Raw genomic sequence first — 19,662 nt, 5'->3', positions numbered from 1 at the left:
CTTTAATTGGCAGAAATTTTAATAAATCAAATTTGATAAATGTCCCATTTCCAAAATGAAGCATCCTATAAATGTTTTGATTGCTAGTAATTTTCTTTGTATAAAACAAATATCAGAGAAGTTGAGCTTGAGTGCATATCACATTTACAGTATTTTCAGCACAGATCAGTTTTGTAGTGATGTACAAATATTAATTGATTAAGATCATGTTTATAATTTTTAAGAGACAATCACTTTCACGCTTTCCAAATTGGGCATGGCAAGATGCAGTCCTGGGGCTGTTTAGTTCAGAGCTGCTAAATCAAGTTCAATGTAGCCCTATTGGTTAAGTTACTGGAATGGCATTTTGAGGTCCAAGCTGTAAACCTAAGGTATTAGTTTAAAAGGGCAGCTTGGAAATTTGAATTCGAGTAATTAAGTAAATCCACAATAAAATGTTAGCACTAATAAGTGAGAATTATTTACTGGTCGTTGTTAATACATGCATTCATGAAGGACCATCATAGAAGAAAAACTTCAATCCTCATGCTGTAAGACCGAAATGCAACTCTTGACCCACTAGCATGAATGACTCTTAATTGCCTATAATGTTCTGGCTGGATTGAAGCAACCTTTGGAATCCTGTTAGTTTGTTTCTCCAGAGATAGTAGTGTAACTGAAAACGTTTAAAGCAAGTGACAGAGCAACTTCCTCTGTGTAACCAAGCAGAATGAATTGAAAATACACGTGGACTAAGATGTTAACTGTCCTGTGCTATCATCAGTGGGATCATCAGTTGATCTGCCACCTGTCTTCAGGAGTTTCGGCCCGCTTATGATCAAGACTCCCTCGAGGTGGTGGGCCAGCAGTGCTAAAGCACCACCTCCCACTGATGAGCTTAACAACTTGGCATCGGCCTCTATCAGAGTTGTTGGTCGCTTCCATCTAACAGATAGTCTATTCTTCAGGTATCTATGCAGCTACTGAAGAGTTTACAAAAGATGGATACACTGTCTGACTATCTGCCCCTCTGGACGTACTTAGTCCACACCCATGATGATCCTGCCTCTGCTGCCTCAGCTACAGCCATGCTGGTTGACTTGATCTCTCTTCTAGTAAAGCCAAGATCATGCAGCCACTCTGGAGAGTGAACGCAATAAAGCTACGGCGCAATAACCCACGTTCCAGAGTTTGCATACATTGTATACATTTAATTTGTAATCTTTGTTATCTTTTTGTCCTCAGTTTCTTTGCTTTTGCTTCCTGTGGTGTTTTATTACCTTCCGTTCTGATATTGAATTGATTTCCAATTACACAATTCACCCATTCATTCTCACATCGACTAATGTAAATTTATTATTGAAAAAAGGTAATTAAGGTAAGTTACTATAGTTTATTGCTGTTTCTAGTCAGGAAGTTACCATCATTCAGTGAACAGAATGTTAATTCTCTGTAGATGTGTATATGTTCTTGCATCTCTCTTTTGAATTCTTAAGGAACAGTCCTTACTTCAACCTCCAACTCTACAATTGCTAAATGGTATGGGACCTCTCGGCCGTCGTGCTTCTGATGGTGGAGCCAACATCCAGTTGCACGCCCAGCAGTTACTAAAACGTCCAAGAGGCCCTTCACCTTTGGTCACCATGAATCCAGTAAGTTTTTTTTTGTCATCTATATCAATGATCCAGATGAAATTGTGGTAAACTGGATCAGTAGATTTGCAGATGACACAAGATTGAGGTGTAGTGGACAGTGAGGACAGCTAGCAAAGATCTAGACCAGCTGAGAAAATGAGCTGAAAAATGGCAGATGGAATTTAATGCAGGCAAGTGTGAGGTGTTGCACTTTGGTAGGACAAACCAGTATAGGTCTTGCATGGTGAGTGGTAGGGCAGAGGGGAGTATTGTAGAACAGATGGATTTGGGAATGCAGATTCATAACTCCTTGAAAATGGTGTCACAAGTAGATAGGGTTGTAAGGAGAGCTTTTGGCACACTGGCATTCATGAATCAGTATTGAGAACTGGAGATGGGATGTTATGTTGAAGTTCTATAAGACATTGGTGAGGCCAGATTTGGAGTATTGTGTGCAGTTCTGGTCGCTTACCTACAGGTATCAATAAGATTGAAAGAGGCTTTTCCCATTGAGGTTATGCAAGATTAGAACTAGAGATCATAGCTTTAGAGTGAAAAGTGAAATGTTTCAGGGAAACTGAAAAAGAACTCTTTCACTCAGAAGGTGGTGTGAGTGTGGACATGCTACCAGTGGAAGTGGTGGATGCAGATTTTATTGCAACATTCAAGAGAAGTTTGCATAAGTACATGGACGAGAGGTATGGAGGGCTATGACCTAGGTGCAGGTTGATGAGACCAGCCAGAATAATAGTTCGGTTCGGACTAGATGAGCAGAAGGACCTGGTTCTGTGGTGCAGTGCTGTATGGTGTTTTGAGCCAAGATGTGACCCTGATGAAGGGTCTCAGCCTGAAACTTTGACTGTTTATTCTCCTCTATAGGTGCTGCCTGACTGGCTGAGTTCCTCCAGCATTTTGTGTGTTTGCTCGGGAAGAGCTTGTATTATTATTTACATAAAAATGTTAGATCTACACAGCTAGGAACATGGTGGAACTTAAAAATATCTGTTTATTTTCTCAGCTTATAGCAATTGTATGTGGTATTTGAGATGGTGATTAGATTTGTTGATGAGCAGGATAGTGGCAATTTTCATCTGCTTGTGAAAGCACATTTCCTTTGTTTTCACTTAGAGCATTTGCCTTGTTGAAAAGTGTAAGAGAATGTAAAATATTTTATTACTACCATGTACCACCATATTTAGAAATGCTGGTGTACTTTTTAAAAGTATTTATCTTGTACAAACAAATAGCCTTGACCTATCTATTTAGAGTAGAAGTTCCCAACCTTTATTATGCCATGGACCTTACCATTAACCGATTGGTCCATAGACCCAGGTTGGGAACCCCTGATTTAGAGTCACTAAAAATATTTCAAGAGATGTTCTTTCCTTGCCAGTAGGTAGCATATTGAGCAGTTGTTAACTGATTCATTGATATACAGAAGTCACTTAATTAATCATCTTGTAAATTAAAGTCTTTCACTGCAGTACTTTATTCATGATCTTTCCAATACCTTGATGTGCTCCTCAAGACTGTTTGCCACCATGGTGCCCCTCTCTTAGGACAATGTTTCTCCTTAAAATTATGTTGCAATGTTGCACACTTGTTTCACCTTATTCAGATTATAAGATTAGGATGTTATGTTACAGCTGTACAAGACATTGGTTAGACTTCATTTAGTGTACTATGTGGAGTTCTGGTTGTGATACTACAGGGGAATTGTAGCAATAGAGAACCAAAAACAAAATCACCATGATGTTGCCTGGAATGGAGTGCTGCTGTTTTAGGGAGAGATTGGATTGACTGGGTTTACTTTCACTGAAGTATCATAAACTGATAGGTAACTTTACAGTTTTATAAAATTATGCCTGAGCAAGGATTGGATATAATTACAATATTTAAAGGCATTTGGACAAGTGGTTGACTAGACAAGGAGTGAGGGATATACAGTTATTGATTCCTTTTCCTTGTAGTTTGTCTATACCTTGCATATCACTATGTACTCATTTTTCTCACAGCATGCTGTGCCAGTTGTGACACCAGTGGATGAGGAGGGCTCAGATGGTGAGCCAGACCAGGAAGCTGTGCAAAGGTATGTAACAGTACAGGTGAGCTGAGCCTTAAGATTTTCCCCAGAAGGAAATATGTCTTGAATATTCCTAGTTCTGTTCTGTTTACTTCTACATGCCTTGGCTTTGCCTCAGTCTATCAACTGCTGAAAGTATCAACCACTGCTTCATGATTCCTAGGAATCAACTTTTGAGTTCTTACTTCTGACCTCAAGCTTCCATAAACTTCAACTCATCCTGTGTTCTGTTGTTATTCTCCAGCATACAAAGTCCATCTCATCTTAAGTTTTTTTAAAAATTCCTTCCTGGTCTTATATTGTTCTGTGGCTCTGACTTTTATCAATTCATCCTTAATTCACTCACATCCAGTAGCCTAGATTTTGACATGCCCTCTCTTTAAAGCCCTTGGAGCATTTTCTTTACCCTTCCTTAAAATCTACATTTTTCTGTAATTTCAGTTTGATGTGATACCAGTAAAATAATTTTCAAGAAGTTTCTAATCTGTAAATATCTGGAAAAATGTGATCTAGGCAAACTATATTTATTAGACAACTGTTCAAAAGACACGAGACAGTTATCCATAAATAAGTCTCAAAAACACTTTATTCCCTTCGTTCTCCTTAAAAGAAAAGCTTGATCAATTCTGGATGGTTGGAAGAAAATATTAGATATAATAGGACTTGATAGGAAAAATTTATTCAATCCAAAAAAATTTATGAAATTGAAACCATATTCGTATTGTATGTTTAGTTATTGGATTAGTCATTTGTTTATTCAGTTTAGTAAGTGCAAAGGGAAGCGAGGCTCCTTAGATAGAAGCCAATGAGACCCCTGTACAGACTTGCGCTGGAGGTTCACCCATCGTGGACAATGAATTTCATCCAGATCTTGTGTCTAAAACATAAAATATCGAATATTAATTGCCCAATAATAGAATCTTAAATTCAGCATTGCCAAACCACCCTCCTTTTTTGATTTCAGTAAATATTTCTTACTTAACCTAGGATTTTTATTCTGCCATATATATGAAGAAATGTTCGAATTAATAATATCAAAAAAGGATTTAGAAATGAATTTGGTACCGCCTGAAGTAGATACAGAAATTTAGGTAAAGTAATCATCTTAATAGCATTAATTCTACCAATCAACGATAAGGACAATGGGGACCATTTAGTAAGCAGTTTTTTTTAACATGATCTACCTTTTTGAACAATCTTTTGGTGTGTTTTCAAGATCTCTTTTTGGCCTAGTGCTTATTTTCTTGCTTGTGCATCTCTGAAGCACTTTACGATGCCCCTCTGTGTTTTCAATGTTGTTATCTAAATATTGTTATGTAGAAAAGGAAAATTATTGTAGCCTGATGAACCAACAACTTTTGCACACTAATCACATTGTCAAATATCTATCATTTCCATTCAAGAACCTGTACTGAGCAGAAAAGGTCAAATTATCTTTATTTCTCCAATAAGAATACATTATGCATGGAACTGGGTATCTATTGTAGCTTACCATGAGCAATGCCATGGGAGATCAGATAATGCTTAGTAATTGTATAAGGAAGAAATCAGTTCTATTTATGATATGCCACTTTAAGGACTGTTGTGAGCTTTATCTTGTTGGGCAGCTTTTGGGTTCTGTTCCAATAAATAGCTTTCTATTTAAATCATCTATCTCAGTTCTTGCTGACTAAAAATAATTTAGCCTTTGCTCGCTTCGGAAACACTGCCTTACACAAGTTGCTTTTGAGAGCAAAACAACCTGTAGAGAAACAAAGTTTATTTGATAATATCTTACACATAAATCAAGTTAATCAATAAAATAAATGAAACTGGCAGATAACAATGATAAGTTATATCTATTCTCATCATTAACTAACCCTAGGCATGCTTGATGCTCCTACTTAGTGCAAAGAAATTATCTTTATAAACCTTAATAAATACTACTCTACCTTAAAGAGTTAACATGGCTTTTAAAAGTAACATTAAATTAGATAGTTATTGAAAATTTATAAACTAAATTTAGCCATAGCTTTCTATCTACTAGACTGCAGTATTACATTATGTAGATAAATTTCAACTTAAATATACACTTGTGTTGCAGGTATCTGGCTAACAGGTCTAAACGCCACACTCTCGCAATGACCAATCCTACAGCTGAGGTCCCCCTAGATTTGCAGAGGCAGCTGGGACAGCAGCAGGCAATCCGTTCACGGGCCTGGGTTCCTCACCCTGAGCAGCACAGCCGGTGAGTGGCTTTTGCATTGAGGTCTGAGTCTGAACCTCCAATATTAGCTGATTTCAGCATTCCAGAGAAAGTAGAATAGATTTGAGAGATCTCCTGTGCCCCATTAAAAAGAAAAAAGTAGTTGTCTAGATGCCTATCTTGATCTTTCAGTGCTAATACAAGATATTAAGAGGAATAGGCAGAGTGGATAGCCAGCTCCTCTTCCCCATGGCACCATTGCTCAGTACAAGAGGACATGGCTTTAAGGTAAGGGGAGGGAAGTTCAAGGGGGATATTAGAGGAAGGTTTTTCACTCAGAGAGTGGTTGGTGCGTGGAATGCACTGCCTGAGTCAGTGGTGGAGGCAGATACATTAGAGAACTTTAAGAGACTACTAGACAGGTATATGGAGGAATTTAAGGTGGGAGGTTATATGGGAGGCAGGGTTTGACGGTCGGCACAACATTGCGGGCCGAAGTGCCTGTAATGTGCTGTACTATTCTATGTTCTAATACACAAGTGGCATGTCTAGGTAGAAAAGGATGTATATTTTGTACAGTTCTTTTCAATCCATAGTGCAAGTTTCTAATCCAGCTGAATCTTTTGGAGAGGCATTTAGCACGGGATCCCAAAATGTCCTCATCCAACTTCTAACAACCAGTTACAGAGCAGCAAGCATAGGGAATGTGTTAGTTGTTTAGAAACATAGAAAACCTTCAGTACAATACAGGCCCTTCGGCCCATAAAGCTGTGCCGAACATGTCCTTACCTTAGAAATTACCTTGGGTTACCCATAGCCCTCTTATTTTACTGAGCTCCATGTAGCTGTCCAGGAGTCTCTTAAGAGACCCTATCATATCCGCCTCCACCACCGTCGCTGGCAGCCCATTCCACGCACTTGCCACTCTTTGCATTAAAAAACTAACCCCTGACATCTCCTCTGTACCTACTTCCAAGCACCTTAACCCTGTGCCCTCTCGTGCAAGCCAGTTCAGTCTTGGGAAAAAGCCTTTGTCTATCCACACAATCAATGCCTCTCATCATCTTATACACCTCTATCAGGTCACCTCTCATTCTCCATTGCTCCAAGGAGAAAAGGCCAAGTTCACTCAACCTGTTCTCATAAGGCATGCTCCCCTATCCAGGCAACATCCTTGTAAATCTCTGCACCCTTTCTATGGTTTCCACATCCTTCCTATAGTGAAGCGACCAGAACTGAGCACAGTACTCCAAGTGGGGTCTGATCAGGGTCCTATATAGCTGCAACGTTACCTCTCAGCTCCTAAACTCAATCCCATGATTGATGAAGGCCAATGCACCGTATGCTTTCTTAACCACAGAGTCAACCTGCGTAACAGCTTTGAGTGTCCTGTGGACTCGGACCCCAAGATCCCGCTGATCCTCCACACTGCCAAGAGCCTTACCATTAATACTATATTCTGTCATCATAGTTGACCTACCAAAATGAACCACCTCACACTTAACCTGAGTTGAACTCCATCTGCCACTTCTCAGCCCAGTTTTGAGTGGAAAAGCAAATTGTACTGAGGATGTGGAGAGTCTGCAGAGGGATGTAGATAGGTTAAGTGAGTGGGCCAAGGTCTGGCAGATGGAATACAATGTTGGTAAATGCAAGATCATCCACTTTGGAAGAAATAATAGCAGAGCAGATTATTATTTAAATGGTGAAAGACTGCAGTATGCTGTTGTGCAGAGGGACTTGGGAGTGCTTGTTCATGAATCGCAAAAAGTTGGCTTGCAGGTACAACAGGTTATTAAGAAGGCAAACAGAATGTTGGCCTTCATTGCCTGAGGGATTGAATTCAAGAGCAGGGAGGTCATGCTGCAACTATACAGGATACTGGTGAGGCTGCACCTTGTGTACTGGTGCAGTTCTGGTCTACATACTTAAGGAAGGATATACTGGCTTTGGAGGCAGTGCAGAGGATGTTCAGGTTGATTCCAGGGATGAAGGGGTTAACCTATGAGGAGAGATTGAGTCACCTGGGACTATACTCTCTGGAGTTCAGAAGAATGAGAGGGGATCTTATAGAAACATACAAAGTTTTGAAAGGGATAGATAAGATAGAAGTAGGAAAGTTGTTTCCATTGGTAGGTGAGACTAGAACTAAAGGACATTGCCTCAAGATTCAGGGGAGAAGATTTAGTACGGAGATGAGGAGAAACTGTTGTTCCCAGAGAGTGGTGAATCTGTGGAATTCTCTGCCCAGGGAAACAGTTGAGGCTTCTTCACTAAATATATTTAAGATATAGTTAGATAGATTTTTACATAGTAAGGGAATTATGGGTTATGGGGAAAAGGCAGGTAGATAGAGATGAGTTTACAGACAGATCAGCCGTGATCTTATTGAATAGCGGGGCAAGCTCAATGGGTCGGATGGCCTACTCCTGCTCCTATTTCTTATGTTCTTATGTTTGCATCCTATCAATGTCCCGCTGTAACCTCCAATCTTTGTGTCATCAGCAAATTTACTAACCCATTCCTCCACTTCCTCATCCAGGTCATTTATAAAAATCATGAAGAGTAGGGGTCCCAGAACAGATCCCTGAGGCACTCCACTGGTCACCGACCTCCATGCAGAATATGACCCGTCTACAACTACTCTTTGCCTTCTGTGGGCAAGCCAGTTCTGGATCCACAAAGCAATGTTCCCTTGGATCTCATGCCTCCTTACTTTCTCAATAAGCCTTGCATGGGGTACCTTATCAAATACTTCGCTAAAACCATATACAGTACATCTACGGCTCTACCTTCATCAATGTGTTTAGTCACATCCTCAAAAAATTCAATCAGGCTTGTAAGGCACGACCTGCCTTTGACAAAGCAATATTGACTATTCCTAATCATATTATGCCTCTCCAAATGTTCATATATCTTGCCTCTCAGGATCTTAAGCCTTTGTGGCGCAGAATATTGTGAAAGTGGAAAATGGAAGAGACTAAAAATAGTTTGAGGAATCAAGTAATAGCTTAATAGGTCATTACTTGTTAAGTAATTTGTGCAACTGACCACATGTGTGCACTTAGTTCTTGTTATTTCTTAGCTTACCCATAAGGTAAGGGCTGGTGGCATAAAGGGGAGATTTTAAAAAAAATGCAAAATGTAACAGGTCCTCCCCAGGTTATGACAGGGTACCGTTCCTATGAACTGTTTATAACCCAAGTGGTTTGTAAGTCTGAATTGTGGCTGTGAGCTATGTTCCCACACTGCAGCCCTCAGAAGCTATGAAATCCATACTGCTGGTCTTCCAAATGCTCACGTGTACAGGTTGTACATAAGTTGGCCATTCTTAACACAGGGAGGAAATGTAATAATTAATCACATTTGGTAATGATTATGTCAGAACATTTAAGAAAAAATCCAAAAGTGAAAATTAAGAGGTGTAAGAAAAGAGTTCAGAAACTGAATGAGGTTAGATCACTTCATTGTGGAGGAAGCATGGGCACAGACACAGTATTTCACATGGCCTTTTGTGCTAAGATTCCAATGAAAACCACCGAATGAAATAATAGTGGAAAAATTATTGAAGCTTCAGGGTAGGATTAGACAAGAGGAAATATTTCCAAAACTACATGCTAAGAAATTACATTTGTAAACATAACCTATCACTTAAGGACAAAACCTAATAGTAATCATTGTTTTCAATTTTCACATTTTATGAAAACCTGATTAAATCAATGGAAATTTTTTATTTTGCTCTTTTGTGTTTTATTCATTTTCAAGATGTGGCCTTCACTGGCAAGTAAAACTTTTATTGTTCATCCGGACTGCTATTTCAGAGGGTGGTTAAAAGTCAACTACATTATTGGGAGTTTGCAGTTATATGAACCATAAACATAAGAGACCTGATGAATAGTCTTAGCTTGAAACGTCAACTGTTTGTTCCCCTCTATAGATGCTGCCTGACCTGCTGAGTTTCTCCAGCATTTGTGTGTGTTGTTATGTATGGACCAGGTCTGGTAAGGGAAACGTGTTTCCTTCCCTGAAGGGCATTTTGTGAACAAGATGACTTTTTACAAAACCTGATAGGTTCATGATCACTATTAATGATAATAGATTTTTTATTCCAGACCTACTTTGTAAATTGACTTTAAATTCCCCATTTGCTGAGATGAGATTCATGTCACAGGATCTTTAATCCAGATCTCTGATTCTCTCCTGACAGCATAATTAAAATCCACTGTATTCACAGCCTCAGTCACTAAAGTTGTTAAGAACTTCTCTCTGTACACGATGGTATTAGTGAATCTCCCTTGACTGTGCTCATGAAAAGTCAGGGTAAATGAATTAGTCTGAGAGTACTGGTAATGCTGCAGACACGTCAGTGGTTGAAGTCACCTATGCCCACTTTGGTGGGGAAAGGTATGGGAGAGAGATAAGTGTCAAGTCACACACACAAAATGCTGGTAGAACGCAGCAGGCCAGGCAGCATCTATAAGAAGAAGTACAGTCGACGTTTTGGGCCGAGACCCTTGAAGGGTCTCAGCCAGAAATGTCAGCTGTACTTCTTCCTATAGATGCTGCCTGGCCTGTTGCATTCCACCAACATTGTGTGTGTGTTGCTTGAATTTTCAGCATCTGCAGATTTCCTCGTGTCTAAGTGTCAAGCCTGACTTTTTTGGTTAATGGGTAAGAATGGTGGCCCAGATTCTTTTTACTATGTAGGAATGAAAGACTTTGTTTTACTCAGAGTGCACCTCTTCCCCTCCCTTTCCCCTCAATAATGAGCAAAGGAAAATTATTTCAGAATAATGTTATGGAGGGCAATGGGGGGGGGGGGGGGTGGAAGTAGATCATCACTTCAGTGTCAATGATCAAGTTAATCTCAGCTTGGAGAATTGAGCTGGTCCTGTGGGGCTGTTTTGAAATATTATAGAGTCATTACTCCTTGTAACCCTTGCTGCAATACATACAATATTTTTGAACTATTGCAGCAACTGACTATATTTAATTTCGTTATTTCCTCTAGTTCGCTCACACACTGGCCTCTCTGTCCTTGGCTTTCAACGCTACTCCAATACTATTTAATGTAAAGTGTGAGGAAGTCACTTCATTTTTTAACTAATGTAGTACATCTTTCCTAACTCAAGACTGAATTAAACAGGTTCTTCTAATGATTCTGATATTGCCAAGTGTTACATCTTTAGATTGATCTTTTTTATGTTTTTACTTTTCTCACTTAATCTTCGTCATTTGTATCTTCTACCCTGTCACAAATATTCCTTCTCATTTCTTAAATTACCTCTGCTGTTTCTCTGCATCTTAAAACTTGTTTCATCTCAATTTTTCAGTTTATGATGAAAGTTCATCAATCAGATACATCAATTTTGTTTGCTTTTCACAGTTGCTGGCTGACTTGCTGACTACTTTCAAAATCTAGTTTTTATTTGTTTTCCTGTATCTTGACATTCCTCACAATTTTAATGTATGTAGTTTTACCATTTGCTATTTGAGGATAAATACTTGTAATTTAGTCTTATTTTAATATTAGTTATCAACATTCTATTGCAGAAACAGCTTGCAGTTCCTCCAGCATTGTTTGTGTGTTGCTTGGATTTCCAGCATCTACAGATTTTCTCTTGTTTGTAATTGCATTTATATAGTACTGTTGATATTGTTAAACAGTTCAAGGAAAATTGTCAGCTCAAATTTGACAGGTGCATATATTTGCTGAAAGAGACCCAAAACTTGGTCAGTATGGTAGCTTTCTGAAGGAGATGTATGAAGGTGGAATAGTTTAAACAGAAAACTTCCAAACTTTAAGGCCTTGTCAACGGACTACTTTGTCAGCAGTGGAGCAACTGAAGAGAGAAAAGTGCCATATGCCAGAATTGGATACCTGGTTATATGTAGATTACAGAAATGGGAAAGGAAAGGCCATAGAAATCCCAAAGATAATAGTCACTCTCATTGAGAAAAACAGCCACTTAGCATTTCACAAATGATGTTTTCTACAGGTTAAGTGGTATGCCCATGATTAACTGCAGGTTCACATGTAATCCTATAGTTGTACTATTCTCTGAGGAGAATGGTTTGCAAAAGAGATTATATAACTGCACATATTTAATACTACTCTATGTACAACTTTTAAAACCAAGTAATGTAGTAATGGGCTTGAAAATATATTTTACCTTATCTTAGAATTTTACTTGTATTTAGTGTGGTTGCCAAGAATTTTACTAAATTTGCCATTTCATCAGATATACAGTGCCTATAAAAACTATTCCCCTACCCCCCCCCCCCCCCCCCCCGGGAAGTTTTCATGTTTTATTGTTTTACAACATTGAATCACAGTGGATTTAATTTGGCTTTTCTGACACTGATCAACAGAAACAGACTTACATGTCAAAGTGAAACAAATTTCTACAAATTGATCTAAATTTATTCCAATAATTAAACCCAAAATAATTGATTGCATAATTACTCACCCCCTTAAAGTCAGTATTTTAGAAGATGCACCTTTGGCAGTAATTACAGCCTTGAATCTGTGTGGAGAGGTCTCTATCAGTTTTGTACTTCAGGGCACCGCAATTTTCCCTCACTTTCTTAACAAAACTGTTCAAGCCTGTCAGATTGCATAGGGATCGTGAGTGAACAACCACAAATTATCAGTTGGATTGAGGTCTGGACTCTGACTTGGCTACTCCAGGATATGAACTTTGTTGATTTTAAGCCATTCCTGTGTAGCTTTGGCTTTATGCCTGAGGTCACTATCTTGCCGGAAAACAAATCTTCTCTGAAGTCGCAGTTCTCTTGCAGACTGCTTCAAGTTTTCCTCCATTTTTCCCTGTATTTTGCTACATTTCTTTTACCCTCCACCTTCACAAGCCTTCCAGAGCCTGCTGCAGTGAAACATCCCCACAAGCATGATGCAAGGACCACCATGCTTCGTGGTAGGGATGGTGTGTTTTTGATGATGTGCGGCGCTTGGCTTATGCCAAACATCACGTTTATTCTGAAGGCCAAAAAGCTCAATTTAGGTTTCATCAGAGCATAGAATCTTCTTCCAGCTGACTTCAGAGTCTCTCACATGCCTTCTGGTTTTCATGAGAGTTTTTTTCAACAGTTGTTGTATGCAGTCTCTCCCATCTCAGCCACCGAAGCTTGTAACTCCTCCAGAGTTGTCTTGGGTCTCTTGATGGCTTTCCCCACTAGTCCCCTTCTTGCTCGGTCACTCAGTTTTGAGGACGGCCTGCTCTAGGTAGATATACGACTGTGCCATGTTCTTTCCATTTCTTGATGATTGACTTAGCTGTACTCCAAGGGATATTCAGTGATTTGGAAATTTTCTTTTATCCATCTCCTGACTTCTGCTTTTCAATAACATTTTTACAGAGTTGCTTGGAGTGTTCTTTTGTCTTCCTGGTGTAGTTTTTGCTAGGATACTGACTCACCAGCAGTTGGACCTTCCAGATGAGGTGCATTTTTTTTAACTATAGTCAACTGAAACAGCTTGACTGCACACAGGTGATCTCCATTTAACTAATTATGTGACTTCTAAAACCAGTGATAATTCGGTGTGTCATATTAAAGGGGGTGAATACTTATGCAATCAATTATTTTATGTTTTATATTTGTAATTAATTTAGATCTTTGTAGAGATCTGTTTTCACTTTGATACGATGGTCTTTTTCTGTTGATCAGTGTCAAAAAAAGCCAAATTAAATCCTGACGAAGGGTCTCAGCCCGAAACTCGACTGTACTTCTTCCTATAGATGCTGCCTGGCCTGCTGCGTTCCACCAGCATTTTGTATGTGTTGCTTGAATTTCCAGTATCTGCAGATTTCCTCGTGTTTGCAAATTAAATCCACTGTGATTCAATGTTATAAAACATGAAAACTTGCAAGGGGATGAATACTTTTTATAGGCACTGTAATGCAACAGATTAACAGAACTAAAATCTGAAAGCACACACTTAAATGTAGTTTACAATCAGTATTTACATAAACCACATGATTGCTGTTACACTGGAGTTCTCAGTAAAGGAGATAATTGATAAAATATGGAAGCTGTTAATAGCAACAAATTCCCATCTACAGTGCAATTCAGTGGCTTTGCAGGAATTGGGAGTTTTACTTAGTGATTCAACAGAAACAGCGGGGATATCAAGATTCTTATCTTTTAACCCTTGATCCTAAAGCTAACTTTTTTGTTCATTTGTGAGAAAATCTTGAAATTGTAATTCAGATGACATGAGTTGGGTATTTTTTTAATATATGGTTAGGTTTTGTAATCTTATAATCAGTCCTGTGATCATGTTTCATTATTTGTGTTAATTTCAAGATATTTAATTATCAAGTTGTTTTGTTTAATTCCCCTTTAAATAATGCTGAAGTTTAATCTTATTATTTTAAGAGCAATAAATCTAAAACAAATATGCTAGAAGTAATGCTCATTGGTGTTGAGTGTGCAAGCAGCTGTTATATTTGACAATTCCTGTGTTTTGTAAACTTAGTAGCAACAAATTAAATTATTGTTTTGCTCATTAACTTAATTTAAATGGTCATAATGATCAGTGAAGAACCCACAAAAGAGCAGTGTTTATTGTTGAAAATCAGCATTTTTCATAAGTAACACTAACTCAATAATATTGTATTATTAAAATATTTTCTCATTATGGAGTACAGTAGACTTTTAATAATCTACCATATAATTCTGTACAATCAAGTGAGAGTCTTGATTTCCTGATACTTTCAAAAGTAGTTGTCACATCAGGACAGCTTGTAATAATATGTTTAGACCACCAGGTTTCATTGCAGCCTGATAGCCATGAAGTCTCTTGTGAACATCCAAGAGAGTGATACAGTTTTTTAGACCATCGATATTACCTTTAATTTTAGAGCATGCAAGCTAGAATTTGTATGTTTTTAGCTTTACAGCAGCTGATACAAAGATTGAATTAAGAAATACTTGCTTCTTGAGGTGGTACCATGCCTAACATCAAATGCTAAGGTGGTTCAGCTGCAGCCGGAATGAAATTTTTACAGAAAGTGAAAGTATAATCACTAAATACATAAAACAAATCCACTAAGACATTTTTTAGGTAAAAAATAATTCTTAGTGTGTAATGGATAAATTGACCTATTATTTTCTTCTAGTGATGCTGGGAAGTAGAAATATCTATCATTGTATCTTTCAGAGGTGTGGATTGGTGAATTGATTCATTATTTTAAAGTTGTTTTCTCTTTATATAGCACTTTCTTTGTAACAAGTAACCGCTTGGAAAGTGTCTCTATGGAAGTGTTTACTTTATCAGATAGATTATGGGAATGAAATTAGTGTTCTGCAGAAAAGGATAAAAAGAAAACCACATACCTTACAGTCCTACTGCTCCAGTGTGTTCTTCATTGTTTGATGTAGCTTACATTTCAAATGAGTAATTTATCTTAGAAGAAATATGAGTCGTAAACATATTTTACCCGACTTTTACTTGACAATTTCAATCTTTCTGCAACACAACATATTGACCATTTGTGAATTCATTAATGCAGGTTTGCACAGAGCAAAGTAAATAAATTGGGAATAAATTATGGAAATTGCATGTGTAGGGGTTTGGAAAGAGCTGCATAAAGATCTGAGAAGACTTGTCTTGAAACAGTTATAAAATGGAACAGTGCTTGATGCAAATTTGAGGTTCAGGTGGCAAATGGAGTTTAATTTGTTGCACTTTCACAAACCTATTAATTTTCTAAATTGTGTCTGTTTTGCAGTGTTTGCTATAAAGACCCCAACACTCTGCACCTTCCAACTGAAAGGTTCTCTCCAGTTCGTCGTTTCTCAGATGGTGCTGCTAGCATACAGGCATTCAAAGCTCATCTAGAGAAAATGGAGAAAAGCACAAACACAAACAGTAGCATTAAGCAGCTACAGCAGGTGAGCAATTAGACAGCACTGATTAGAAAAAGTCGAGCAGTCCAGGGTGCAGTAATGCTGCCTGAAGATCTGAGGCTTGGAAGTAGTTTAATTGATCTCATTAGCCATTCCCAGACATAGAATCACAGAGAATGATGCAGACTTTTAGACCGCCTGCCCCATGCTGACCTTTTGCTCATTTACACTATTTAATTTGCCTTCGTTAGGTCCAAATTGTTATCTGCCTCTTAACGATATCAATTGTAAAAATAAAAATAAATAGAAATCTGATTCCACCACATCTTGAGCTGGGCATTCCAGATACATATCAACCATTCACAATGTTTTTTTAAAAAAACTCCCCTTCACCCCCTCCACCCTTATATACCCTTTACAACTCCCTCCTCTCATTCTAAACCTATGATATTCCTACCATGGAAAAAATGATGTTGATTATTTAACATTTATGGTTTTCATAATATTATATGCTTGTATCAGGTCACCCCAAGCCTCCTTAGCTCAAAGAGAAACAAATCTAGTCTATTCAATTCCACCCCCCCCCCCCCCCAACTAAAATCTTCCAATTGGCTAAATCTGGAGACAAAAGAGATTGAAAACAATCAATACCTGTGGCTGCTTGGTTTTTGCTTCTGATGATTTTCCTTTGTTCTGTCCAGTGCAACCCATGTTATAGTGTACTGACCAGAACTACACACAATATTCCTAGTGTAGTTTAACCAGTGTTTTGTAAAAGTTAAATTGTGTCCTAAACATTGTATTCTAAACCTTGATTTATGAAGGCAAATGTGCCATATGCCTTCTTCACTGGCCTATCTACCAATGTGTCTCTTTTAGGGAACTATGGACTTGAACCTCAAGGTCCTTCAGTTCTTGAACATTTCTTGGTGCCCTGCATTTATTGTCCATAATTGTCTTACTCATTTGTCTTCCTGAATTGCATCATCTCACACTTGTTGGGATTAAATCCCATCTGCCAACACTTCAACAAGTTTTCCACCTGATTTATATCCCACCTTAGCTAACCTTATGATCCACAATAACACCAATTTCTTTGTCATCTGAAATCTAAATCCCCCTGAAAGCTCATTCTGCACCATCATGCCCGTAAATGCCCAGAGGTGGGACATATTCAGAGATGCTGACCAGATACTGGTATTGAATATTGACTACCTAAATAGATGGCCTCCCTACTATTGTATCCACCCTGCTATCCAGGCTAAACATTTGATTACTCATGAAGATAAACTTGTTTGGAAAAGACAATGCCATTAAGGAGAAGAATTTCATTTTTCAGTAATATCTCTTAACTAAATTTGCAGCTGAAGAAAATACTCAAAGTGGGATTCCTTGAATGGGATACCTGTGATAGGAAGGTATCTTTGCTTGGATATGTAGAAGTTTTTACCAATTAGCTTGATTATGTAACCTACTGAAATTGAAGCTTTGTTTGAATTTTCTATGGGTATGATGGGTATCAAGTGCAGGCCCTAATCAATTGCTTCTTGACAATTGTTCACTTATGTGATAAAATGAAAATGGAAAAGAAACTGTTTTAACCAGCAGTCTTGGATAATTTTACTCTCATAATTCATGATCTGGGGGTTGCTGGCAATGACAGTATTGATTGTCCATCATTTATTTTCCTTTAAGAAAATGATGAAGAACTGTGATCAACTACATGATCATTTACAAATAGCGAAACCTAAACTACAAATAGGGAAAAGTACTTGTGAATACTGAGGGTTGTTCATACAGTTTACCTTTGATTATTAAGCAAAATATTGTCACATTACACCAGAAGTAAGCACTTACTATAAACACTTTATGATGCACATGTTAGATGATTATTGTTTTGTCAGAAATGAAAATCAGAGCATTCATTTATCTTACATATAAATCCAGCAATTTTTGTACTTCGATTGATAAGAAAATTATTTTTGATTAATCTTGCTTGGATTGGTTACTACAAATTTCAGAAGCTCAAATTTCAAATCTTGTCTCCAAAGGACCACCTCTAAGCTCTTTTCATTTTTAGGAATGTGAACATTTGCAAAAGATATATGGAAATGCAATGGATGAAAAAATATTTGAGAAGACGCAACAACAGCACATTCTTTATCAACAAGAACAGCAACAACAAATTCGACACCAACAGATTCAGGTAGGTAATGATTTAAAATGCGGAGCCGAAAGAGATGGGGGAGATTTTGAACAATTTCGGTATTCACTAAGGAGAAGGATATTGAATTGTGTAAGGTAAGGGAAACAAGTAGGGAAGTTATGGAAACTATGACGATTAAAGAGGAGGAAGTACTGGTGCTTTTAAGGAATATAAAAGTGGATAAATCTCCGGGTCCTGACAGGATATTCCTTAGGACCTTGAGGGAAGTTGGTGTAGAAATAGCAGGGGCTCTGATAGAAATATTTCAAATATCATTAGAAACGGGGATGGTGCCGGAGGATTGGCGTATTGCTCATGTGGTTCCATTGTTTAAAAAGGGTTCTAAGAGTAAACCTAGCAATTATAGGCCTGTCAGTTTAACGTCAGTGGTGGGTAAATTAATGGAAAGTATTCTTAGAGATGGTATATATAATTATCTAGATAGACAGGATCTGATTAGGAACAGTCAACATGGATTTGTGCATGTAAGGTCATATTTGACAAATCTTATTGAATTTTTTGAAGCGGTTACAAGGGAAGTTGACGAGGGTAAAGCAATGGATGTTGTGTATATGGACTTCAGTAAGGCCTTTGACTAGGTTCCTCACGGAAGGTTCAATCATTAGGTATTAATATTGAAGTAGTAAAATGGATTCAACAATGGCTGGATGGGAGATGCCAGAGAGTAGTGGTGGATAACTGTTTGTCAGGTTGGAGACCGGTGACTAGTGCTGTGCCTCAGGGATCTGTACTGGGTCCAATGTTGTTTGTCATATACGTTAATGATCTGGATGATGGGGTGGTAAATTGAATTAGTAAGTATGCAGATGATACTAAAGTAGGTGGCGTTGTGGATAATGAAGTAGGTTTTCAAAGCTTGCAGAGAGATTTAGGCCAGTTAGAAGAGTGGGCTGAACGATGGCAGATGGAGTTTAATGCTGATAAGTGTGAGGTGCTGCATTTTGGTAGGAATAATCCAAATAGGATATATATGATAAATGGTAGGGCATTGAAGACTGCAGTAGAACAGAGTGATCTAGGAATAATGGTGCATAGTTCCCAGAAGGTGGAATCTCATGTGGATAGGGTGGTGAAGAAAGCTTTTGGCATGCTGGCCTTTATAAATCAGAGCATTGAGTATAGGAGTTGGGATGTAATGTTAGAATTGTACAAGGCATTGGTGAGGCCAAATTTGGAGTATTGTGTACAGTTCTGGTCACCGAATTATAGGAAAGATGTCAACAAAATAGAGAGAGTACGGAGAAGATTTACTAGAATGTTAACCTGGGTTTCAGCACCTAAGTTACAGGGAAAGGTTGAACAAGTTAGGTCTTTATTCTTTGGAGCGTAGAAGGTTGAGGGGGGACTTGATAGAGTTGATGTGGGTAGGCTTTTTCCATTGAGAGTAGTGGAGATTCAAACAAGAGGACATGAGTTGAGAGGGGGCAAAAGTTTAAGGGTAACACGAGAGGGAATTTCTTTACTCAGAGAGTGGTAGCTGTGTGGAACGAGCTTCCAGTAGAAGTGGTAGAGGCAGGTTTGGTATTGTCATTTAAAGTAAAATTGGATAGGTATATGGACAGGAAAGGAATGGAGGGTTATGGGCTGAGTGCGGGCCAGTGGGACTAGGTGAGGGTGAGCGTTCGGCACGGACTAGAAGGGCCAAGATGGCCTGTTTCCGTGCTGTAATTGTTATATGGTTATA

The 19,662-nt window shown here is 38.3% G+C and overlaps 1 protein-coding gene across 4 annotated transcripts in view; it reads left to right on the top strand.

Annotated features, from left to right (window-relative positions):
* sik3 (SIK family kinase 3) overlaps positions 1–19,662 on the top strand; it is a 344,954-nt gene that overhangs the window by 286,297 nt on the left and 38,995 nt on the right. For 2 of the 4 annotated variants that reach the window (XM_073030104.1, XM_073030103.1), the window contains exons 13-17: positions 1,476–1,631; positions 3,629–3,702; positions 5,780–5,923; positions 15,634–15,796; positions 17,832–17,957. In XM_073030104.1, coding sequence (XP_072886205.1) covers positions 1,476–1,631; positions 3,629–3,702; positions 5,780–5,923; positions 15,634–15,796; positions 17,832–17,957 — 663 coding nt within the window. The remainder of the gene's footprint in view (positions 1–1,475; positions 1,632–3,628; positions 3,703–5,779; positions 5,924–15,633; positions 15,797–17,831; positions 17,958–19,662) is intronic. The other 2 variants (XM_073030105.1, XM_073030106.1) reach the window with 2 other exon arrangements.

Source organism: Hemitrygon akajei, chromosome 26 (assembly GCF_048418815.1).
Source record: "Hemitrygon akajei chromosome 26, sHemAka1.3, whole genome shotgun sequence".
Taxonomy (NCBI): Eukaryota; Metazoa; Chordata; class Chondrichthyes; order Myliobatiformes; family Dasyatidae; genus Hemitrygon; species Hemitrygon akajei.
This window is presented reverse-complemented; position numbering and strand designations above follow the sequence as displayed.